This window comes from Manis pentadactyla, chromosome 3 (assembly GCF_030020395.1).
Source record: "Manis pentadactyla isolate mManPen7 chromosome 3, mManPen7.hap1, whole genome shotgun sequence".
Classification (NCBI taxonomy): Eukaryota; Metazoa; Chordata; class Mammalia; order Pholidota; family Manidae; genus Manis; species Manis pentadactyla.
In genome coordinates this window covers 133,611,694-133,638,579 of record NC_080021.1, presented here as the reverse complement: position 1 = coordinate 133,638,579, position 26,886 = coordinate 133,611,694, and the positions used below count along the sequence as shown (strand labels likewise).

Sequence of the window (26,886 nt, the reverse complement as noted above, 5' to 3'; positions counted from 1 at the left end):
AAGGACACCATCAATAGAACAAAAAGGTACCCTACAGTATGGGAGAATATATTTGTAAATGACAGATCCAATAAAGGGTTGACATCCAAAATATATAAATAACTCGCACACCTCAACAAACAAAAAGCAAATAATCCAACTAAAAAATGGGCAGAGGAGGTGAACAGACAGTTCTCCAAAGAAGAAATTCAGATGGCCAACAGACACATGAAAAGATGCTCCACATCACTAGTTATCAGAGAAATGCAAATTAAAACCACAATGACATATCACCTCACACCAGTAAGGATGGCTACCATCCAAAAGACAAACAACAACAAATGTTGGCGAGGTTGTGGAGAAAAGGGAACCCTCCTACACTGCTGGTGGGAATGTAAATTAGTTCAACCATTGTGGAAAGCAATATGGAGGTTCCACAAAATGCTCAAAATAGACTTATCATTTGACCCAGGAATTCCACTTCTAGGAATTTATCCTAAGGATGCAGCAGCCCAGTTTGAAAAAGACAGATGCACCCCTACGTTTATCACAGCACTATTTACAATAGCCAAGAAATGGAAGCAACCTAAGTGTCCATCAGTAGATGAATGGATAAAGAAGATGTGGTATATATACACAATGGAATATTATTCAGCCATAAGAAGAAAACAAATCCTACCATTTGCAACAACATGGATGGAGCTAGAGGGTATTATGCTCAGTGAAATAAGCCAAGCAGAGAAAGACAAATACCAAATGACTTCACTCATCTGTGGTATAAGAACAAAAGAAAAACAGAAGGAACAAAACAGCAGCAGAATCACAGAACCCAAGAATGGACTAACAGTTACCAAAAGGAAAAAGACTGGGGAGAATGGGAGGATAGGGAGGGATAGGGCAGGGAAGAAGAAAGGGGGTATTATGATTAGCATGTATAATGTGGGGGGTTGGGGAAAGGGGAGGGCTGTGCAACACAGAGAAGACAAGTAGTGATTCTACAACATCTTACTATGCTGATAGACAGTGACTATAATGGGGTTTGTAGGGGGGACTTGGGGTAGGGGATAGCCTAGTAAACATAATGTTCTTCATGTAATTGTAGATTAATGATAACAAAATTTAAAAAAAAGAATCCACTCCAAAACTACTAGATCTAATATCTGACGTCAGCAAAGTTGCAGGGTACAAAATTAATACACACAAATCTGTAGCATTCCTATACACTAACAATGAACTAGCAGAGAGAGAAATCAGGAAAACAACCCCATTCACAGTTGCATCAAAAATAATTAAATACCTAGGAATAAACCTAACCAAGGAAGTGAAAGACCTATACCGTGAAAACTACAAGACACTCTTAAGAGAAATTAAAGAAGATACCAATAAATGGAAACTCATCCCATGCTCATGGATAAGAAGAATTAATATTGTCAAAATGGCCATCCTGCCTAAAGCAATCTATAGATTCAATGCAATTCCCATCAAAATAACAACATCATTCTTCAACAAACTAGAGAAAATTGTCCTAAAATTCATATGGAACCACAAAAGACCTCGAATAGCCAAAGCAGTTCTGAGAAGGAAGAATAAGGCTGAGGGCATTACACTCCCCAACATCAAGCTCTACTACAAAGCCACAGTAATCAAGACAATTTGGTACTGGCACAAGAACAGACCCATAGACCAATGGAACAGACTAGAGAGCCCTGATATAAACCCAACCATGGTCAATTAATATACAATAAAGGGGTCATGGACATACAATGGGGAAATGACAGCCTCTTCAACAGCTGGTGTTGGCAAAACTGGACAGCTGCATGCCAGAGAATGAAACTGGATTATTTTTTAACCCCATACACAAAAGTAAACTTGAAATGGATTAAAGACCTGAATGTAAGTCATGAAACTATAAAACTCTTAGAAGAAAACATAGACGAACATCTCCTGAATATAAGCATGAGTAACTTCTTCCTGAACGCATCTCCTCAAGCAAGGGAAACAAAAGCAAAAATGAACTCACAGGACTTCATCAAACTAAAAAGTTTCAGTACAGCAAAGGACACCATCAACAGGACAAAAAGCATCCTACAGTATGGGAGAATATATTTGTAAATGACATATCCTACAAGGGGTTAACATCTAAAATACATAAAGAACTTACATGCTCCAACACCCAAAAAGCAAATAACCGATTAAAAAATGGGCAGATGACATGAAGAGACAGTTTTCCAAAGAAGAATTTCAGATGGCCAACAGACATATGAAAAGATGCTCCACATCACTAATCATCAGGGAATTGCAAATTAAAACCACAATGAGATATCACCTCACACCAGTAAGGATGGCCAGCATTAAAAAGACTAAGAACAACAAATCCTGGCAAGGATGCAGAGAAAGGGGAACCCTCCTACACTGCTGGTGGGAATGTAAGCTAGTTCAACCACTGAGGACAGCAATATGGAGGTTCCTCAAAAAACGAAAAATAGAAATACCATTTGACCCGGGAATCCCACTCCTTGGAATTTACCCAAAGAATACAACTTCTCTGACTCAAAAAGACATACGCACCCCTATGTTTATCGCAGCACTTTTTACAATACCCAAGATATGGAAGCAACCTAAGTGTCCATCTGTAGATAAATGGATAAAGAAGATGTGGTACATATACACAATGGAATACTATTCAGCCATAAGAAAGAAAAAAATCCTACCATTTGCAACAACATGGATGGAGCTGGAGGACATTATGCTCAGTGAAATAAGCCAGGCAGAGAAAGACAAATGCCAAATGATTTCCCTCATTTGTGGAGTATAACAATGAAGCAAAACTGAAGGAACAAAATAGCAGCAGACTCACAAACTCCAAGAAGGAACTAGTGGTTACCAAAGGGGAGGTATGTCTAGGGTGGGTGGGGAGGGAGGGAGAAGGGGATTGAGGGGTATTATGTTTAGTACACATGGTATGGGGATCACGGGTAGAACAGTGTAGCATAGAGAAGGCACATAGTGGATCTGTGGCATCTTGCTGCACTGATGGACAGTGACTGCACTGGGGTATGGGTGGGGACTTGATAATATGGGTAAATGTAGTAACCACATTGTTTTCTCATGTGAAACCTTCATTAAGAGTGTATATCAATCATACCTTAATTAAAAAAAATTTTTAAATAGATAGTTAAAGCAGGTAACCCTGTCCCACAGATTTTAAACTAAGAAAAACAAGTATATATATTTTGAAGGCACAGACTACCTTTGGTCTAATGCCTTTCAGAAACAGGCAGACATAAATAATTCAAAGTTATACAACACAAAACAGATGTCTAAAGCAATCAGCACGAGCAGCCAGCCACAGGTGGCAGGGAGAGAGGGACACCTCACATGTTCTCTCAAGAACTTTGTATGTGGAAGCCAAGCCTTTAAAGGATCTAAAATGTAAGTGGGGAGAAAAGCCAGGGGTTCATTTCACCTGTGCTAGAGTCCAGAGCTACACATAAACCTTGGGTCTCTTCCAAATTGTTTGAACTGTTTTATACTTTCATATTCAAATTCTGATTTTGATTTCAAGGGAAAAATTCAACTTCAAATTTGCTCAGCTAGTTGAGATTTTTCTGTCAGTGAATGTGGCCTTCATTATGTACTTCTGAATGACTTGGATTTTTTTCCACATCAACTCCAAGCAGGAGCTTTTCCTAAGCGCCGCCCTCTCCCCAGAACGCCTGCCCTGCCAGGCTCCAGGGAACGTGTCCTCAGGCCACTTGCTTTGTCTTTGCTTAGAGCATCTCCCACAGCTTCAGGCCCCAAAACACAGCTCTACCATGCCTGTCGATCTGGGTTGGTAGTCACGTGGACTTTGTTAGTTTTTGGAAAGAACACGTTCTTGTTTTCTCTACGTTTTCAAAAGCATCCTGATCTCAGTATGTCTCGCAAGTGCATTCAGGTATTATCAAATGTTCACTAGTTTGCTGAAGCCTCTTTCAAAAACCCAAGCTCCAGTGCTTATGAAAACATGGATCTCCATAACCTGTGCTCATTTTCCTCAGCACACTTCACCGCATACCCAAATGAGCTCCCCGTTCACCTGCTCCACTGCCATGTCCTTGATAGGCTCCCTTCTGTACCAAGCTGATTAGTTTGGAAGACCAGGGTCACCCTAGACAAACACAGAGCCTACTACTGAGGCAAAGAGAAGCCTGAAGCAGCTCAAACATCAGCAGGATTTTAGTACATACTAAGGTGAAAATTTATTTATAGACTAAATTGAACCTCTTAGCGCACGTGACATTACCAGATTGACTGTGCTCATTAGTAATAACATTGATGACACTTAGCATATAATTACAAGTCCGTGTCCACTGAAATAAGATTTCTGAAAAACGAAATCCTTGAGATGAGAGATGACACACACACTTAGACATTTACTTAAATAAATGCTCATGATTTTATACTTAGAAATAGCAAATTAGGTCCAATTCATCCATTCCGTGCAATACATAAAAATGCATGTATTTTTATACCTAATTATTAAGGTTAATCATGTTATCACGTTAGAATAATTTATACAACACAAGTGTCTATTATATCACAATATGCCTGTTATTTATATTTTTAAAATATAGTATTTTGTGATAATTTCTATTACAGGATTAGATACTATACACTTTCATCAAAGATGACACAGCAATGCTTTAGCACTTAAGGAAAAACCAATACTCCGATGAAGCAGCAGTTCAAATCTGACACAAATCTTCAAACTGAGGTGGTAACATGTTTACTTCTTACATCAAGTCCTAGGTATTACATAAAGACCATGGGTTTGTTTCCCATTTTGGCCAACAAAATGGGCTTGTGTGCCCCCCAGTCATGGGCAGAGACCTCTCATACATATGTGGGATTTAACAAAGAGGAGAGGTATCAGTGGATAAACACAAATCCAGATTCTCTCTCCTAGGACATTGATTCAAAAGGTACATATGCCCCATCTGTAGGGGGCCAGAAACATGTCATTTTTCTCACAACAGGCAGAGTACTTTTGAAGGGGAAGGAAACCAAAGGAAGCTTCTAGAGAAAATTACAAGTACTGAGATTTAACAAGGTGGGAACGAGTCAGTCATACTCCCTAAACTGAATCAATCCCTGGAAATACAAATGTCATCATTTGCATCAAATAATCAACAACTGAAATTTCTGTCAGATGCTTCCGTCCTCCTTGGTTAGGGAGGTGGAAGAGGAAGCTGCTAGCAGCTATCCATTTTACTTTGCTTATATAGGGAAAATAGCTGGAAATTGACTTCCAGTTGAGCGGTTTCTAAGTGGAGAGAGGGTGAACATTACCCTCAGAGTGAAGCACAATCCAGGAGATAGATTCACAATATTACATACACAATCAAATCTTGGCATTTTCTTATTCAGATGATCTCTCTTCTAACAAAAGGTCATGAAATTCGTAAGAAAGTAATAGATTACAGGGATAATTCTAAAGCAGAGAGCTATTGCCTTCATCCACTCCTGGCTGTTGGTAGGAAGTGAAGGAATGAACAACTGCCTACACAACTTCTAGAAAGTAGAACTCTAGCTTGGAATCCACTCTACCTTTCCTCTGGAGTTTCATTTCAGAAGACAGCTTCATACAGCAACACCCTCCTCTTGACTAAAGACAAAGAGCTCTGGAAGGCAGACCACACGCGGCTGTTCACAACTTTTTAAATATCAAGTCCTAGCCTATATTTTGGAGGGCACTGTCCATTCAACTTGTTTTGCCTTCAAAAGGACAGAAAATCAGAGCAAAAGAACAGGCCTATGGCCAAAAGAACTTGGCCATTTAGAAACATTTGCTCCTGTACAGAATCCTCAGTTAAAATTTCCCATTGATTAAAAAAGATTAATGTCAAATGTGTGTCATCTCTGAGGTGTCCAATGTTTCAAGCAAATCTGGTCCTTGAGAGGACGTCTTATGCCAGAGTCTCACCCAGGCTACCCCCTGGCTAACTGATTTACTACTGAGAACCAGCTGTAAATACAGTGAAAATGTCCTTGGGTCCAATGTGGGTAGAAGACCTTTAACAATCTTTTAATTTATATACAGACCTCATTAATGTATTAGTGTTCAAGAACATATGATTTGTGTTAAAGTCTTGTCTGAATGGATTCTTTAAATTCTAAAAATACTTCCTAGGAAAAAAAGTTTAGTCATCAAAAAATGAGCAATGCCAATGTTCATGATCTCTTGTTCATAGTCTAAATCCCACCCTGCTGGCAAATTCCTCTTCAGAATTTCTCAAATGGTGAGGCAGAACCAGAAAGAACTCTCTACCCTGACTTCGTAGTAACCAAGCTTAGAGAGTTGAATTCAGACAGGAGTATCTGCGTGGTTATTCAGATACGGAGCACCTCAGGGCAGGGACTGCTTAAAAGGTGCTTAGTGTGAAAGCAAGCGGTGCCTGCATGGATTTCAGGGAATACAAACACAAATCGAAAATGAAGAAATATCAAAACAACTGATCTTGCCAACAGCCTGTTATCATAACTAAGGACACCAGAGAGGTAAGAGGGCACTCTGCTGCTCTCTCGGGAAGGATTTTTGAAGCCACGTTTCCTTTAAGTAACAGTGACCTCCAGTGACTTTTGAATTGTACCTCAGAATAGTATGTTCAGTTACTCTACAATTCATCTGTACCAGCAAATCATTTAGTACTAGTTTTTAATTTCTTAGAGAAAGAACAGATGCTCCATTGCAGGATCCAAGGAGTTGATTTTATTTAAATATCCCATTTTAATTAATTTATGGAGGTTGTCCCACAAAGCTAAATGAAAACTGTGTCTGAAACACAGGGTAGTATTTGCCTAATGGAGAACTAAGGCTCATTTTTAGGAGTGACTCACACACAATATGGCACTAAATGAACTAATACTAAATGATGACAGCACAGATTCATCACAGCCTCACTACATACATGGATGAATGCGTGGGAGGGTAACTTTATTCCTAACGCTTTATTTACACTTTTGTGCCAACTTCCCGGTGATGGCAGAGCCGGGACCCCGGGGCTCCATCTGGATACCCAGTTGCAAGGTCAGGCTCCGGACGCGCCTGCTGGCACCTTCGTGAAATGCACACCAGCTTGTCTTACTCCCCCACAACCTGGTTTTTAAAATATTCTTGATGAGGAGTCGGGCAGGGAAGGACAAGGAGGACTTCCTTAAAATCCCTCAAGTAAAGAAAAGCCCTGTGATAGCGATTTCAGTCTGAATAACATTTCTTAAACTTTGGCAGCTTCCCTGAACCGTAAAATCAGGGCCGCTGAGCAGCGCAGAGGCAGGATACCTGCGACTGAACCTCAGTGCAGGTTCCTTCGGGCAAAGGCCGCCCGCCGCCGTGGCTGGGCTCCCGAATCGGGTGCGCGGTCGCGGGCTCCGCACAGCGCCACCGGCTGCGCTACCGCAGGACGGCCCGTGGCCTTGGCGACCTGGGCTACAGAATGCGCCCCACCGAAGGGGATGACCGCGCCGACTGCCGTCCTCCCGCCCTCGCCGCTCCCGCCCGCAGGGCTCGCCGCCGTGGGCTTCCCTGGAACTGGAGCCTTCTCGGCCGATGTTCGACCGACCGCACTGCGCGCAGCCCTCAGACGCCAAGTCACCATAGGCTTGGCGGCACTTACGTTCGGGACGAGGAAGCGGCATTGCACACCATCCCGTCTTGGCGCTGGGACTTTGCGGTGTTTTTTTAAATGCTTCATTTCAGAAACATGCCAGCGACGCGTCCTTAAATATTTACAAACACCACAAATTGCAAGTTGTTAGTACAAGTTTCTAAAGACGCGCGGTACTCACAAGTGCCTCTCGCCAGCACTGCGCTCCGGCGCTCGGCAGACAAAAGGAAAAGCACGCTGAGAACGGCTCCGGCGATCGGTTCCATGGTCCGCGGGACGGCTCGGCTCCGAGGCCCTGCACTCTGCAGCGGGCCGCCTCCGCGCCTCCCGCCTGCCGCCCCCGCCTTCGTCGCCCCGCGCCCTCGCCAGGCCGCCACCGCCCACCTGCGGCCACGCCCAGCCGTGGCCACGCCCGCTCCGCCTCCGAGCTGCGGCTCCGCGCTCCTCTAGTGGTGGCGCGCGGAAGTGGAGGCTCCGCGCCTGCACCTGCGGCTTCCCGCCCGGAACCCCTCCGCGGGCGACGGAGCTGTGGGCCCAGCGGGAGAACTTAGCGGCGAGACGGAACGGAGCGTTGGCGCTGCCCTGAGCCTTAGCATCGAGGCGAGGAAAACCCTTTTTTTTTTTTCGGTTGGAAAAGAGGACGGGAGGTTTGAAGAAAACATTTACTAACGGTTGTAAAGAAGACTTGGTTTCCTCAACCCTTCTAATGATTCATATTAAAAAAAAAACACCCTACCAAAAAAAAAAAAACACCCTAACGAAGCTATGGTGATCATTTCGTAACATACACATGCATCAGACCATCGCTGTCATGCACCCTCATCCTTCACACTCTTGTATGCCAAGTTGTAGCTTAATAAAAATGGAAAACAGGAAAATTACGTCTTCATTTTAAAACGCACCCCACTTCGGCTTTAGTGTCAGCATTTTATTGTGTATATTCCCATTTGGAGAATTAGAGAATTATGATCAGTGATGTGTAAAATCATAAACTGGCATCTTGGGAGAAGGAATGTTATTCCAAATATCCTCACAGAAGATTCGACCTTACTACACCAAGTACGGGAATTGAATAGAGTTGATTGATGAATAAAGGGTTTTGAAGCAACCTCTATCTCCTGTGAGTAAGTGTACTGCTTTCCACTTAGAGTCTTTAATGGCAATTCCCAAAAAGGACATATTGAAAAATGACAGGATGTAAAGGAAAAGGCATCTCAAAAAAAAAAAAAATACTTCACAGATTAAAGATAGAAGCCATCTGTCCCTGGAGAGGATTACAAGACCCATGACTTTGAAGCCAGTTGCCGGTCTAGTGGTCTCTCCTCTTCTTCCCAGAAACGCTACAAGCAGAAGTAAATCAAGGATTTAGGGGCAGCGCATCCCAGGGATCAATACTCTCCCGAAAGAAACCCTGACCAAACCCGGGACAGAAAAGCTGAGAGGAGAGGCTCCAGGCGTTCTTACACCTTACACCTCCCAAAGCGATCAGAATGTGAAAGGAACTTCAACCTCTAACAAAGCTTCACTTACCTGAGAGCACAGCAAAAAAGGTGTTTTTATTATTCTTATTTGACAGACTGGAGGTGGGGGTGGGGGAACAGCAATACAAAACTCAAATAGCTTGCCAGAGCCATTAAGTTAACAACTGGAAGTGGTGGGAATCTGACTGAAGTAGGTAACTTCTGACCCCAACTTAGCAGCCTTCTCCACTCCCACTCAGGGCCACTGGGAATCAGGAACGCTTCCCACACCCCAGCCGTCAGCAGCCCTCCGGGACACTGACAGGACGCTTTCTCAGAAGGTGCGTTTGGAGTCTTGAAAAAAGACACTGACCGGCGGCGGGGCTGGGGGGTGGTGACCTTCATTCATTCCTCAGACACTTATCCCTTGCCTGCTATGAGTCTGTGAATAAATTATTTCTAAATTTGTAAAGCAAAAATAAACGAATGATTATATTCAAGGTGCAGTTTTTTAAAACAAGTCTACATATCAGGGCACTGTGTGTGTGTGTGTGTGTGTGTGTGTGATCTAAATAAATGATCACAGCACTTTGAAGTAATTATTACAACTCCCATTTAACAGCTAGATAGAGCGGACCTCAGAGAGTTTAACCAACGTGTCCAGAGTCACACAGTATGCCAGGCTTGGAAGCCAGGTGGGCTGAGCTCTGAAAAACCTTTCTTTTAGGACCTCAGCATCTCTGTAACAGAAGTGTTGTCAACCCATGAAAACTCTGTATTCAGTTGTTCACATGAAATCCATTTAAAAGGGGTTAGCAGGAGCCTCAATAATTGATGAAAAAAAAACCCAAAAGGCCAGTATTGGTAAGTGACTTGAGCAGGCATCAGGATGGGTCTTCACAAGTCAGAGATGAGACCCAGCAACAGAAGGCATCGGGACTCGTGGCATCTGTCCCCATGCAGCGCAAGGCATTGAGCTCTTAAATAACGAAAATTCAACTGAAGAAGTTTTAAAGATCTCATGAAGTAGGCAGCACCCCATCTAGGAAGTGGAGGGGAGCTCCAAAGGGCTAAAGAAAGGGAAAGGTGTTTAAAGGTAGGACAATGAGGTCAAACAGATAAAAAGATTGTTTGGGGTAAGGCCACCTTCCTTTGGGGTGAAAATCTATCTTAGGGGGTGGATTATCTCCTCTTCCTTTGAGGGATGGAGAGGGCCCATGTGATAGATCACCTGATTGACCACGAAATTGGTGAGTGATTACATTCCTGGGGGAGATTGAAGCTGCAATTAAGTTAGGCATAAAGCCCTGGTTTGGTGACTCGGCCTAGCAGAGGTGACTCGGTTTGAGGCCTCTGGTTTGCTTTTGGACAGAACTCTGGACTGGAGGTCAGCACCGGGAAAGCTGATAGAGGAGAGGCCCAGTGTGGAGGGGTGAGGAGGCCCTGCAGAGCCATGGCCAAGGGAAGGCCTTGTGGGCAGGCAGTCACTGCGGTTCCTTGGTCCAGCCCTCCAGCTGTCTCCTCTAACAGGAGATATGGTGCCTTGCTCTTCAGTGGTCTTGTTTGTAAAATGGGGATCGTAGCCAGTCACAGGGCCTGCTGAGCACTCCATGTACTAGCCACAGAGCCTCCTGGGAGCTGGTACAAGCCAGGAGCCTGCCAGCCTCTCAACACCTTCGAGCCAGCTTCCTAGCCTGGCTGGTACAATAAAGAAAGTCTCCCCACATAGGACCCACCTAAGGATTAAAGGAGAAAATGCTTGTTGAGTGCTTAACATCATGCCAATCAGGAAGGCCCTGGGTCAGGCAGGCATTATGTTAGACTCTGGGCTCAGAGCAGGTAGGACACAAGCCAGACTGCCGGGGCCTGGGAGCTAAATCCTGGTGGGTCAGGGAGTGCTGCTGGCTCAATTTCCTGAGCTCTTTGCTAGTTTAAGAAGGAAAGATGAAGAAAATGTGGAAACATTATTTCACACATTGCTACAGCTGATGATTCAAACCCCCTAGATTACTTTGTGTGTGTGTGTGTGTGTGTGTGTGTGTGTGTGTGTGTGTGTGTGTGTGTGTGTCAGCGGTCAGAGCTTACACAAAGTATAAGGAGTTTGAAATCAGCATGAGTCAACAAAGAAAAGACAAGAAATCAACTGCTGATATTCAGAAGCCAGTGGACATTTGTGCATGTGACTGCAGGCAGGATGTCTAAGAAACATTTAAGTTAAATCAAACCAGCGGCCTTTCCTGCCCACCGTCTACATCTGTCCTGCCTGCACACTGAGGTCCAGCCCCTCTCAGAGCAGGAAGGACCGCTAGCCCAGAGTAAAGCCTTTTCTAGGGCTCTCCACCTATTAAAACAGGACTCCATTAATTTTCCTTCTTCATTCAGCAATTTTCTCTCCACAAATTTTTACTTCTGTATGTTTTACTTAAATTTGGGAATACATTTAATTTGCCTCTCATAAGGGGACCAGATTTTCATTAAATCCTTTGAAAGGTAGAATACTGTGAATAAAATATAATACTATTTTTATTAGGAGTAATTTTTCCCATAAGTCCCCAGGCAACAAATCCTGAAGAACAATTATCAAGAGACAGACTCCAGTGAGAATAAATGTCACATGTGTGGTATAAAACATGCTGCACAGCATCTTTTCAGATTCTCTCTGCTGAGCTGTATTCCTATAATTAGTAGTTGGAAAGCTGGGGTTTTAACCACCACAGGATTATGCATCTGATTACATAAATCTCAGCTACAAGAACAGCCAACCTCATACTTTTTTCAAATTTAGCCTGCTTTGCCCCAGCAGGACTTTTTGTGACTAACAGTTGTATGAAATCAACTTAGCATAAACCACAGCTAAGAACCTGAAGTATAAAAACAATACTGCCTACTTCAAAAATGTTAAAGGAAACATGTCTCATGATTATACAATTATAATCACACATTTCCTGACATTTTGGCATGGATAGAATAAGAGAAGCCTGAAATGAAAGAGGAGATCAGAGTCAGCTGGCCAGCATTCTGCCCACTCAAACACCACAGGCTCCAAGATGGTCCCGGCCCATGTCTGCTGGGCAGCAGGAAGGGCACAGTCATCAGTGGAGAAGAGAAGGAGACTGAAACCTCCTTCCACCAAGGTGCAAAGGTGGATGAACTCACTGACACAGACACGTAAGTTTCCAGAACAAAACTTTATTTCTTCCTTAAAAAAAAAAAATTATTGACATTTATTTGTACCTTTTAAACAAAAAAAAATTCTAATTTTATGGAAGGCATAAAACTGAATTGTTCTTCACTGCCTTGATGATAGGAGAAAGGAAGCAGAGTTGAGTGTATTCTAAAAAGTTCTTTTCTAATTTAAAACTAAAAACAACATCTGATCTTGACTTAAGAATTTGAAAAGTCATGCTTGAAAGGGCAAAATTTCTAACTATGATTTTATACATTTACAATCAAACTTGTACCTCTTTCAATCTAGAAAGCAGAAAATAAATAAATGTATGGATGAATGCATTTGGATTGAGAGACCTCATTTACAAATAAAGCATTTAGTACAAAAACACAATGCCAATCTATGATGCATCAATCTGAGTAGAAACTGAAATGACAATAAATAATTTATGAGTGTAGCTGTTGCAAGTGTTAAGTTTAATGGTGAAAAGCTAAGAAACTGTTTTTCAGAAATATTTACTCAGGCATCTTTAAATGGTGGCACCTTCAAATAAGTTAGGAAAATGTGAAAGAAAAAAAATGAGCAAATGTGGCCAGTGTGAAGTGTTGCTTTTATCTCAGGGTGAAACAAGTAGTAATATCATCTTAAGCACCCAATTCCACGGACAATAATACTTTCTAAATTTGGTTGACAGTAGAGTTGGCTTTAGTCTCAACGTGAAATCTACCAGGAGGTGTGGAGTTGTTCACAAGACTGAATACACACCATGTTTTGTATGCTGTAGTCAGGAAGCATAAAGTTTAGTCTTCAGAGAGACAGGAAGAATGAAAATTATGTTTTTCCTCCTTTTAGGATAATGCTTGGATATTATATTTAAGTAAATTTTATCTTCCTCTTTTTTGTTCAAGAGCTTGAAGTCCTATAATGTAAATGGTGCTTACAAGTGAATTTATGTTGCTGTCATTGCTGGTGAAGACATGTTATAGTTTTCGTTTAATTTGCATTTTAAACTTACTTTGACAATAAAATGTACTCCACATTATGCATGATTTGAGAATACTGAAATGTGCCACAAAAAGATCATACCCACTAGGATGACTACAATAAAAAAGACATATAATAATAAACATTGATGAGGATATGGAGAACTTGGAGCCCTGTACGCTGCAGGTGGGTATGGTTCAGCCCCTTTGGAACAAAGTCTGGGGGTCCTCAAGTGCTTCATCTGGAATTACCATGACACCAAGGAGTTCCACTCCCAGCTACTTACACAAGAGAAATGGAAACGTGCACACGAAATCTTGTTATGCAAATGTTTATAGCATCATTATTTAGGATAGTCAAAAGGGGAAAACAACCCAAGTGTCCATGAACTGAATAAACAAATACAGTCTATAAATACAATAGAACATTATTCAGCCTTAAAAAAGGAAGGAGATTCTGATACATATTACAACATTGATGACCCTTGAAAATATTATGCCTAGTGAAATATGCATCACAAAAAGACAAATAAAGTATGTATAGCCCCACTTATATGAGGGACCCAGAATACACAAATTGATAGAGACAGAAAATACAATAGTTTCCAGAGGCTGGAGGGAGGGGGAGGGGAAATTAGTGCCTAAGGAGTACCAAGTTTCAGTTGGGAAGATGATAAAGTTCTGGAAATTTATGGTGGTGAGGGTTGCACAGGACTGTGAATATAATGACACTTAACTATATACCTAAAAAATGGGTAAAATTATGTTTTATTTTATTTATATTTTATCCCAATGAAAAGTAAGAAAGAAAATACAGCCTTATAGATAACAAATGTCGTAACATTAGATTTACAGATCTTAATTTAGATGAATTTAAGTTACTAAAATGTTGACTGGGGAAAAGAAGTAGTGGAGTATTGATACACACTCCAGTACGGAGAAGCCCTGAGAACATGCTGATGGAAGCCGGTGCTAAAGGGCCATGCACTGTGTGACCACATTGACATGAATGCCCAGAAGGAGACCCCTCTGGTCTGCCTGCGGTGGTTGCCTATGGCTGAGGCAGCAGGGAGGAGGCGGAGAACTGTAGGATGGTGTCTAAGGGGCGAGACGTCTCTCGATGGAGTAATGAAAATGTTTTAAAATTGATTTGCATCTGAATACACAACTCTGTGACTATACTGAAAACCAGTGAATGGGACACTTTAAATAGATGAATTGTGTGGTAGGTGAATTACATCTTTAAGCTATTTTTTTTAAATACAGAAACTCTAGAAATACCTTGAATGCATTGCCATGCACTTTACCACAAGTATTCCAAGTAAAAATTTAACTGACAAATGAGAATTCAAAACCACACGCTGCTCTATCCATTAGGTGCTTACTGCCAAAATAATGCTATGAGGTGACCCCAAACCTCAGTTACTGAGATTACCTGTCTCAAGGCCACACTCGTGGCTGGGCAGGTGTTCTGGTCTGGCTCTCACCTGTCTGGGGAAGCTGGCTGTCACTGATCTAGAATGGCCCCATCTGGGATGTCTCACATCCTGTCTCCTCCTGCAGTCAGTGAGCCCAGACACCTCTCACAACTGTAATGCAGAAGCTAAAAAACAAACAGAACAATCCTCTGCTCTGAACCTCTTCAGTGGAAGGAACTGAAAAGAGGCAATGGGTGACTTAGAGGAGTCTCCTGCCAAGCACAGGGTATTTGCTAAGGAAAATTTAAGTAGAAAAGAAACTTAATCTTTCCCATCTTGTAGCTTTATTTTCTCCCCCTTCTCAATTAAAATTGTATCAGAAATGTTGAGACATGGTGCTTTTTTCAGTTTAATCTTGATTTGGTTAGTAGAAACATTTAACATTTCTGTAATTTAGTTTGAATAACGGCTGCATTAATTCAAGTAGGTTTAAAAGCCAATAGAATCTAATTTGTAGTAGCAAATTCTGGTGTAAATGCTGCTGGAGGATAGCATGAGTAGGTGTCATGAGTCTAATCGTGTCCAGTATTTTCACTGAAAGCATCTTCACTGGAGGTGCCTCTGCCACAGCATATTTGCCACAAATATTTTTGCAGCATAATTAATTGGTTGTAAGGCAGTTTTGCCTTTAAAAAAAGTAACTAGTCAACAGTTTGGTTTGACAATTGGGTTTCATTTCTCCATCGTGCAGACCTCCCATTTTCATATTATATAAATATCTGCCCTCATAATGGTCTACACTAGTGGCACAGAGTTTTGAACCCACATTTCCCATAGAACTTTGCAACATCTGTCAGCAGACACATGACAATATGTTGAGAACAGACAGTGGAGAAGGCTTTCACAGTGCAATGCGAAGCTCAGTTACAAATCTGCATTTTTAGAGTAGCAGTTAGATAGATCTGAACTGGAGGGGAGAAAGGAGGCCTGCAGACCACCCAGCCTCCACCCACAGACCACCCTGTCTCCCTCAGACCAACCCCTTTTGTGGGTTAGTGTAAGCAAAAGACACGATCCCTGGGACGTGCCCAGTTTTGGCGTATGTGCACCTAAGGAAGACCTGGTCTTCTAATGACACTAGACCATCATAATATCGTTATTATGTCATGTACACTATGGGTTTGGCCCTACAGTGGGTGTTACTATTTTGGCCCCAATAATGGGATTCACTCAGGTGCTTACAGGAAAAAATGATAAATACAAACTTGCCCAGAGGCTGAAGGGGAGCAAGCAAGGCAGATCCAAAGGATGATGTAAGAATGACAAAATGGAAGGGAGGAAACCAAATAAGCCCCCATAAAAAGGCACAACGTGCAATCCTGCAGGTGGCCCTCCACCCTCAGGGGGGTCAGCCTGGATCTCTGCCTTTGGAGTGTACTCCTTTTGCTTTGCTAAATAAAAAACTCTTGTGGCTTTAACTCTCTATTGGATCTCTTGACTGAACTTTTTTGTTCAAGACAAAAACCCAAGGATTCCACAATCCACCTAATATTTGGAAACTGATACTTCTCTTAATGAAGGAGGAAATTTTAGCAAAAAAAGTGCAGTGCCAAATGAGATGAATCAATAAACAAAAGAAAAAAATGTTTAAAACTAGAAATGAAAGATTTCAAAGACACGTGCTTAAGTACAATCTACAAAATAAAATCAGTTATTTGCACTGTATTGTCATGAATATGCACATGATGTATTCAAATGTTTTGTACTATACAATAGTCTTTTTAATCTTGTTATTTATTTTTCACATTTCACAATGTGCTTTTTAAATAAATGCCCCTTTTTTATTTTTTTGTGATTTTTACCTTGTATGGCAAAATTGTCTAACAGCCAACTAGCTCCGCAGTGAAAATGTTTGAGGGAAAAGTGGCGTATGGTCAGAGGTTGCAGCAAGGACCCTTACAGTGACACCTGGAACCCAGCTTGATGACTGGCTTTTAAATTACAGAATCTCTTAGCCCTTGCAAAAATAGCTCTTTTTAAAAGTGCTTTTCTAGATGTTCTTGTCTTATCAGAAATGTATGCTTGTACTTATAAGTACAATTGGCATAGGGAGATGTTAATAACTATGCCCTGCAGGCACACACACACCCTTCCATTGCTCTGTTGCTAATGTCATTGATATAACTGATGATGACTCTTTCTTCATGGTCATACATACATCTATATGACTAGATTCATTTTATTTGTATTGTAATTATAAATGTGGTTTATTTTACAGTTTACACCAGGTTAAAATTTTGAATTTGCATTTTTCATTTCCAGAAAGTGGTTTCACTTATGGAAAGTGAAATCCTATTTTTGCCTGTCAGTCTAAAACACCTTTGAATCTGCAGTGGGTCTGGTATGGTAAGCCTTTAAAACTTCTTTGTTGTAACATTTTCTACATGGTGAACACAAAGGCTCACCTATGGTGCTGGGTATACATTTTATCCACAGGCATAAATCAAGTGAAAGAAATCATTATACCATTAAAGAAAAAAGTGTTTGCTGTGGTTGATTTTTTAAGGAGTAATTTAAAAGTGGAAGCTTGAAGTAGGAATCTAAAGTTGATCTTTCAGTCAGAGGTTTAAATAATTGTATGTGTCAGGAAATAGACCAGAGCTTTGCCTCTCACACACCTCCACCTTTCATGTGTTTCAACTACTGGGAAGGTTAATGGGGCTGCACATGGAAGTATGCAGGCACCTTCCATCATCTCCAGCTCAGGAGTCCCCAGAGCCTGTTTGCCATCCCTCAGTGCTGATGGGAAAGACACTGTTCCCTCACATACCACAGGACATGAGGACTGCCTTCTCCCAGCCTAGCAGAACTTGGCCAACATTTTCTGGAAAACAACTCTGACCCTTTCCGAGCCCTTGTGAAAAGTAATTTGAACTTGACTACAAAGCAAGTTGTCCTTTAAGATGACTTAGGTGATTACTTAATCTTGTGAAATCAGTAAATTATCTTACACTCATCTAAACTTTATCTCCAACACTGCTTATTTACTAATCAAGCAAATACAGAATAAACAAGCAAAACTTTTCTTTGAATTTTTCATACTGAAGTAACAGAAGTAATTGGGGTATTAAAGACTAGAGGATAATAACGAACATGTCTGACCTAAGCATTGCCCTTGGACCATGAATACTACTCAAGGCATTGCATAGATTGAATGCAATCCCTATCAAAATTCCAATGGAATTTTCCATAGAAATAGAATAAAAATATCCTAAAACTTATGTGGAGCCACAAAAGACTCCAGTCACAGAACAAAGTTGGAGGTATCATGCTCCCTGATTTTACACTGTGTTACAAAGCTATAGTAATCAAAAGAGTATGGTATTGGCATAAAAACAGATGCATAGATCAATGAAAAGAATAAAGAACCTGGAAATAAACCAACATATACACGGAGAATTAATTTATGACAAAGGAGCCAAGAATATGTAATGAGGAAAGGACAGTCTCTTCAATAAATGGTGTTGGGAAAATAGTCACATGCAAAACAATGAAACTGGACCACTATGTTAGACCACACACAAAAAAAACAACAACCCAAAGAGGATTAAAGACTTGAACATAAGACCTGAAACCGTAAAACTAAAGGAAAGCATAGATGGTAAGCTCCTTCACATAGTACTTGGTCATGAACTTTTTGGAACTGACACCAAAAGGAAACACAAAACAAAAATAAGCAAATGGGACTACATTAGACTAAAAAGCTTCTGTGCAGCAAAGGATACCATCAACAAAATGATACGGCAACCTAGTGAAAATATCTGCAAATAATTCATCTGATACATATAATGTATCCAGAATATATAAAAAACTCAATAGCAAAAAACCCCAATCCAATTTAAAAAAATAGGCAGAAGATCTGACCAGATATTTTTCCAAAGAAGACATACAGATTGCCAACATCAAAGATGCTGAAAAGATGCTCAACATCACTAGTCATCAGGTAGTGCAAATCAAAGCCACTATCACCTAACATTTACTAGAATGACTATTATTAAAAAAATTAATAAATAGCAAATATTGGTGAAGATACCAAGAAAAGGGAACCCTGGTGCACTGTCAGAGGCTTGTAAATTGTAAATTGTTCAGCCACTATGGAAAACAGTATGGAGGATGCTCAAAAAATTAAAAATCGAAATTTCAAAAAAAAAAACAGAAATATCATATGATCCAGTAATTCCACTTCTGGGTATTTATCCAAAGAAAATGAAAACACTAAGAGAGGGCTTCTCCCATGTTCATTACAGCATTATTTACAATAGCCACAGAATGGAAACAACCTGATTGTTCATTGACAAATTAATAGATAAAGAAAATGCTATATCTATCATCTATCTACCTATCTATATTATATACACTAATCTATAGTTGATACATAATTACAAATAGATATGATGGAATATCACTCATCCATAAAAAAGAATGAAATGTCATTTGTGACAACTGAATGGGCCTTGAGGGCATTGTGCTAAATCAAGTAAGTCACATAGAGAAAGATAAGTACTGTGTGATCTAACTTATATGTAGGATCTAAACAAAAACAAAAACAAGCTCATAGAAATGGAGGACAGACTGGTTGTTGCCAGAGCTGGGAGATAGGAGGGTGGGTGAAATAGGTGATGGGGGTCTAAAAGCACAAATTTCCAGTTATAAAATAAATAAGCCATGGGTATGTGATGTACAGCATGGTGATTATAGTGAAGAATTCTACATTGCATATTTGCAAGTTGCCAAGAAAGCAAATATTAAAAGTTCTCATCACAAGGAAAAACATTTTGTAAGTAGGTATGGTGACGAATGTTACCTAGACTTACTGTTATGATAATTTTGAATATACATAAATATTGAATTATTATGTTACACCTCTGAAACTAACATAATGTTATATGCCACTGACAGCTCAGCAAAAAAATCTAATAATAAAAAAATCAAACAACCCAGCTTGTTGAAAAGCAGCTCAAAATTTGAATGCATGCTTCAGCAAAGATATATGGAATGCAAATTAGTACATAGGAAGATGTTCTGCATTATAGTCATTGGAGAAATGTAAACAAAATTCATAATGAAATTCTTCTACACACTAAAGTGAAAAAGACTGATGTTAGTAAATGTTAATTTTATAACAGGCCCAAACTAGAAACAGCACAAATATCTATCAGTAGATAAAAGGATAAGCAAAGTATGATATATCCATACAGAAGAATACTCAACAATAAAAATAAATGCATTATAGATAAGTGCAGTAACATGGATGAATCATAAAATAATTATGCAGAGTGAAAGAATCCAGGCAAAATAATACATACTATAACACTATTTTTGTAAAATTTTATATGCAACACAAACTAATCTATTGTGGAAGAAATATTGGTGATAGTTGATTGATGGGGAGGGTAAAAAGGGGGTGGGTAGGAAAGCTTATAAAAGAACAAGAAAAATTTTTAAGGGGAATAGACATGTATGTTCATTATTTTGATTGTGAAGATGGTGTCATGGGTGTACATGTATTTCAAAATTTATCAAATTGTACACTTCAGATATGTGCGATATACTTCATATCAGTTATACCTTAATAAAATTATCAAAGAAATATCTCCCTATGAAAAAAACATGAAAATGTAAAAACTTATTAGCTTATGAGTATTGTTATTCTTCCTGAGTTTAAATTCACTTTGTCAAATGGTACTTTTTCACTGAAACATTTCAAAATGCCTTCTTTGGTTTTAGAAGAACAAACTCTAGCCAAATTTGAAAGGATCAGGTAACACACTCCACTTATTCTTTGTGTCATATGCTGCTCCACCATTAAACGAATGTCTACCTAGTAACAGTACAGAAAGGACCTACAGTTAAAAATGCTTTAAAAAGTGTTCAGCCTCTTCCCCACTGCCTGACCAACCAGCCCCCGTCCCCCCACCCCCATACACTGATGGAGAAGATGCTGTGAAAAAAATGCATCTTACACTCAGAAAACAGACCACCTGGTTCATGAAGGACAAAGGCTTGCAGCATTACATCAGTAAAATGAAAACTGGAAGTTCATTGGAATTACCCAAAAGCTTATTGAGAAAGAGCAGTAGAACATCCAGGAACCATTTCTCTTTGCAGGGAAATGGTGGAATTAAATTGTGTAATTGAACTTCACTAACACTCATCAAATCTTTCCCAAAGCAGAACAAAATCGATCTTTTCTGTCATGAAGGAAGGTCTTTTCTGCATATATGAAAGAGTTGAAAGATTAGTGAGGGGGATCAAGATATGTCACCCCAAAACATGCCACTTTAGCATCAGGATTGTTTTGAGCTGAAGGGCATCAACAGATGCAGAAAGAACTCTTCCTCTCCTTTACTGCAGGGCTTGAATTTTCCCTGTGATGATGTCCCCCATCCTGTGAAGAAGCCAGTGACTCATCACCAGAAATGGAGAGTTGGTGCTAAGTCTACATAAACAGACCTTACTAAAATAACACTTAGTTTCTCCCATATTCCCTACTCACCTTCCTACAACTTTTCATCCCTCAAAGCCCAAGCCCCCTTTCCATTGTTAAAAATGGAATATAAAAGCCCCTGAGTCTTAACTGCTTCTTTAAGTTTCACTTCCTTTCTTCAGACTTCCATACACATAAAATGTTAATAAAAATTGTATATCTTTTCCCCCATTTATTTGTTTTCTATTAGTTTAATCTGCAGGCTCGTGGGCACTAGGCATAAGAGGGTAGAGGAAGCAATTTTCCTCTCCAACATTAGGAATAAAGTTTTTAAAAAACCGTTTTAGTGGCTGAATGGAATTAAGCTTTAGAGTTAATCAAATCATCACAATGGTTTCATTGGTTTTCTATCCCAATCAACCTTCCTTTGGTATCCTTGTCCTGCCTCTGTCTCTCCTGATACCTGGTGGAGCTACAGTGGCCAGGAATTTAATGTGCTTTCTGCAAGGTGATTCCTCTATGCAGATATTATTTTAGGAACTATTTCCATACCTCCTTTTAAACTTGTTCAAGGCAAAGCCATTCAATTTGTGTTCTAAGCATGAAGGCAACTCAGGGCATATAGCAGACCCTTGGAGAAACCACACTATGCTTATGGATTTCAGGTGTGGTATCAACATCAGCCTCTGGATTGTGTTGAAAGCAATTCTGCACTCCTTCATATAGAACAAGTATGGGTAAAATACCTCTCCTGGTGCTTCATTCTCTCCAGTGATGTAGCTACCTGGGAGCCTGTAAGATTTCACTAATGCTATGCTTTCTGGGAGTAGTTCCTGCTCTCTGAAAATTATATTGTACACAGTATTGTTTCTTTAATCATGTGGACAGTTTCAAGATTATATAGTGCTTAGATATTGGTCAAATAAGGAAGGGCAAAGCCTTCATAAATTGGTGTAAAGAAAAGTTATCCAAAATCCTGGAAAAAAGCTAAAGGGATTTATGCCTGTTCTTTTTTGCCAAGCCAGGGCTTGATTCTCAGGACTGCCTGAGGATTATCTGAATCTCTAGGCATGTACCTTTGTTTCTTTGTTTGACTTGCCATTTACTGTTGATAAATGTATGTCAAAACTCTGTAAAAGTTGATGCCAACTGGTAGAAAAAGATTTGTCAGATAGCAATGCAAATGAATTTGTCCAGTATGTATGCACATGATTCCTATCTGGTAGAAAAGATGATCCCCAAAATTTAGAATGTTAGCTGGTTTTCCCTACAGAACATTGGCTGGTTTTTTTTTTAATTTTTCTGGAATAGATTTCTTTTCATCCAATGAAGATAACTGAGCAAAGTTCTACCCCTCTTAGAGAAACAAAAAAGTCACTGTGTATGGGCAAAAATCAGTTTTCAGTTGGCACTTAAAAGGCAAAACAAAACAGAAAGCAAAAAACAGAGCAAACTAATGAGATGGTTTTCACAGGAATTCATACCCTATGCAAAACTGAAAAAAGAGAAATATACATGGCCCATTCCTAAGACCATCACTCTTAGGCGCAGTCTAGGGAAATAAGGCAGATACTAATAGAACCAAATTCTCTTGAAACTCTAAGATGTATATCAAAATGAAAAGATTCCAAACTGTGGGCAGCTTCACATTAAAAAGAGAAAAATGTTTTCCTAATCAGATTCAGAAACAGCCCTAATTTTCCTCACAACTAAAATATTTAAATATTATTGGGTCAGCTGTGCTCCTGCACCCCTGCTATCTTGTTGGTGTTCAACAAATGTCAACGTTCCCAACTATGTCATTTCATCAAATTAAAAAACTACATAAGCTAGACAGAAAATGAACAGATACACAACTTAAGAACAAATTTCTTACTTTTCAGAAGATTTTTCTCATAATTTTGAGTACCACCAAAAAAATGAAAGGTAAATATTTTGGGAATACTTCTGAGAAATAAATGTGAAAGAATTTTCTTGGTATCATAGAGAGCTATCAGTTTTCTCAAAGTATAAGAATTTCAATTACTTTATGATTTTGTGGTCATCTGTGTTACCAATATTGCCATAGAAACAACACTTCAAAATTATGACTGTAACCTGAGATAAATAACCACATTCCTGTTGTAGGTGAACAACCCATGAGGCAAATATTATACAAACATCTCTTATCTACAGAGTTCTATTGTTCATTACTGTTGAAGATTCACTTTATAGATACGCACTTTCTGTATTAAATTTGTGAAAGTATCGAGATACTTTAAGGAATCTTTGGCTAACTATAATTGATCATTTTTAAAGCAAGGATATTTTTTGTTTTGCCATCCAAATTTAAGGTACAGTAATACACCAGATGTAGTAAGACCTGTTTCCAATAAGTGTTTACAACATCGGTGCATTTCAATAACTGATTATGTATTTAGTTCTATTCAATTATGCTTTTAGTGAGGGAAAATTTTAAATACCAGAGATGTAATTTCTTAAAAGCAAAAAAAATACATACGGTTCAAATAAAACTGGCTGACATTCAAGGTTCCCTTTGAAACTTGAAATTCTGAGTCTGAGAATTAAACTTGTTTTTATCTACTAAGCATTTATCATCATAAAAATAGAACATTTCTTATCTAACAGTATAATTCATTTGTATGTATTAAGTACTACTGGGTTTTCCATAGTTCATTCTTTTTTTTAAAAAATTGGATTTTTTTAAAGGGAAATGTTTTTTTTGGCTCTTCTGAACTAGAAATAATAAAAGTGCTGTTACTATGACTTAAAAAAAATACAGTGTACAAACACACACCACCTTAGGGACATTTTTGAGGCACAAAATCCCTGATACACCAGAACTACATGAAGACTTTTAACAGAAAGAGGTCCTTTATATCATGTCACATCACAACTTTTAAGATTTTCTTGGTAATACTCATGCAATAAGCATAAACAATGTGGTTGTGATTTAGTGAATCTGATGAGGCCACAAGCAAGGGAAAAATCAGGTAATCCTGGAAGGAAGAAAAGCTGTTCAAGCGCTCCCTTCTTACACTTTAAAACCCTAAGAAAACCGTGCTTCTTCCACACAAAAGGCTGCAGGTCTAAAGCCGCAAAGGAGTATACCTGTATACGAGTATTTCCTGTATGAGCTGGCTGTCAATTACTGACAGTCCCTTCATTTCACACAAGGGTCAACCTTTCTTTGTTCAGGGACACAAATGTATAGTGGTTTTTTCCCATGCAAATAAAAAATGTGAAAGTCCAGAACGGCATAACCAATCACATGCAAAAGTGCAACACATCTTATTTTTCAACACTGTGAACACATTTACATCATGTATGTACAAAATGTTTAAACAGAAATAAAACCTTCTCTTGAATTAAACTATAGACTGTAGTATAAAAATTTTCTCTTTGCAGGGAGCTCTCTTAACTTCCCGACTTAAACAGTGGCCTCTAATCTCTGCAGTGCTCATCACGGGGTGTGTCTCACGGTAGAGGATAGGTGATGCGTGGACACGATCCTACGGGAAACACTGCGAGCTGCTGGCTCTTCACCCAGAGCAGGGCACCGCGGTACACCCCTTCCCTGCCTCCACAGACAGTATGCTTCAGTCTGTAACCCAGCATCGTGGTATGTCTGCCGTGAGAGCTGCTTCTTTTAATAGTCTTCAATAGACGCTAACTCTGGCATGAAGTTTACAGATATATATGTATACAACCATTCAATCAGTATTTTTGGCGTATATAGTACACTGTTTAACCCATCGGTGTACTGACATTCTTTTGAATATCTTAGTAATTTATACCGTCCTAAAAACTGTACTTCATCTCGATGATGATGAGAAATAGATTTGTATGTCCCGAAGTCTCCCTCTGGTCTTGTGACATTAAATCCAGCATAGTGAACTATTCCAAAGGTCATCAAATTCTCCTTCCCATTCCCAGGAGGCGTGAGGAAAACCACTGATCTTCCTGAATTGTTCCACAGTCAGTCCACTGACACCACCAAAAAACTCCTTATGTGGAAGGATAAAAATGTATTTATCCAGCTTTGCTGCGAAATGACATGGCATTTCTCCACATCTGTAATAGTTTCGGTCTTTTCTGGGTAGATGATTCACATGGTGGAAGATTACACAGTCCCACACTCTATCTTTCTTTCATGGCCTCTTTGAAGTCCACGTTGAAGAGCATTGCACGGTTAAAAGGCTGTGTGCCAGTATGTTCAATGACATAAAGGCAAATTCCAGCCTCTGTTTCAGGAGCATTGGAATCAGATCTAAGAAGAAAACTGGAAGATGCTCGTGGCGATTATGAAAAGGAACGAGAACAGCCACCTTCCGTCTAGGTTTACAGTCTTTAGGCCTCCAGTGACCTCCTAACTCAATATCTAAATCCTTGGAGAAGAGTTGATGAATTTCATCAAAACTAACTTCACTTACGTTGACAAGAATCCCTGCATGTAAAGCAGCTTTGCTGGACAGGGGAGGTACAATGAATATGTGAAGTTTTCCGTAAGATAGGTGGTTGTTTGAACAAGATGATCACCTGAATTATTGCCTTCAGGATAACCTGTACCGTTGACAGTGGTGTTTTTATTTGTGTATAGCCTGATCACCTGCCCTATCGTTTTCACATTTTCTTTCAACATCATTCCTCGAGCTTGTACCATGAAGAGATATGTGTTGGCAAAATGTGACCCGGAGACCTGAAGTGAGCAAATGTCGTTCAAAGATGCTGCCGACGGGCTCGTTCAGTGCAGGGTTGCCACAAACCTTAGACCTGTGAAAGTCGTAAAGGGAGGCACGGCACAACAAGGTGGCCCTGCCAGCCGCTGAAGCATTCCGGTACCCAAGTGTGGGGAAACACAAGCGCCGAGGCCTGGGGCACGCAGATGAAGTGAAGGCAGGATGAGGACAGGGAGAAGCAGATGAAGCGGGCAGGGAGCGACTGGAGACCGGCAGACACCTTCCTCTCCCCCGCGCGCGGCTCGGCGGCGCCTCGGCCAGGCCCAGCCCCGGGCACGTGCGGGACCCCAGACCGCGACGCTGGGCGCAGGAGGGAGGCGGCGGCCGGGACACCCGGCGGCCGAGGGGCCGGCGCAGGAGGCGCGGGACCGCGGAGACGCGCGGGGGGCGCGAGGACACAGCGGCGGAAGGAGGGGCGGGCGGCGCGCCCCTCGGCCCCGAGGCCAGGGCGGCACCTGCTTGCGCCGCGCTAGCGGGGGGGCCGCCGGGGCCCCGCGGGCCGAGGGGCTGGGCGCTCGCCGGCGCGCAGCCCCGTCCTCATGCCGCCTCAGGCCCGGGCGCTCCGCCGGGGGCCGCGGGAGCCGCGCGCAGGCGAGGGCGGCATCCTGGCCAGCGGCGCGCGCGCTCCGGCTCCGGCCACCGCCCGCCCGGCCGCAAGGGCGGCAACCGCAGAACCATCGCCGCCGCCCCGCCCCGCCCCGCTCCGGACCCGGGCGTGGAGCGGCCGGGCAACCCTCGTCGGAGCCGCATCCGGGTCGCAGAGGGGCAGCCCCGAAAGGGCGGGGGAGCCGCATCGCCCATTGGCTGTTTTTTAATCTAAATTCAGTAATCTTATTAAAAAATTATCTCATGCAGGTACTCTAAGTGCTTCCACTCCATCCAGTTGTCCTGAACCAGCATTGCCATCGCGCTGCTTCTCTTATTAATGAGTTAAATGTATGACATATGTTCATTTTACATTTGCATGAGTCATGAGATTAATTTCTGAAAATTATATCTTGACAA

The 26,886-nt window shown here is 40.9% G+C and overlaps 1 protein-coding gene and 1 pseudogene across 3 annotated transcripts in view; both read right to left on the bottom strand.

Moving 5' to 3' along the window:
* Nucleotides 1-8,061, bottom strand: part of LOC118922095 (contactin-associated protein-like 3) — a 219,561-nt gene extending 211,500 nt beyond the window's left edge. For 2 of the 3 annotated variants that reach the window (XM_036904445.2, XM_057498476.1), the window contains exon 1: nt 7,807-8,061. In XM_036904445.2, coding sequence (XP_036760340.2) covers nt 7,807-7,891 — 85 coding nt within the window. In that variant the 5' untranslated portion in view covers nt 7,892-8,061. The remainder of the gene's footprint in view (nt 1-7,806) is intronic. The other variant, XM_036904444.2, reaches the window with a different exon arrangement.
* Nucleotides 8,062-23,781: 15,720 nt separating this feature from the next.
* Nucleotides 23,782-26,230, bottom strand: LOC118922097 (beta-1,4-galactosyltransferase 6-like; annotated as a pseudogene).
* Nucleotides 26,231-26,886: the final 656 nt, after the last annotated feature.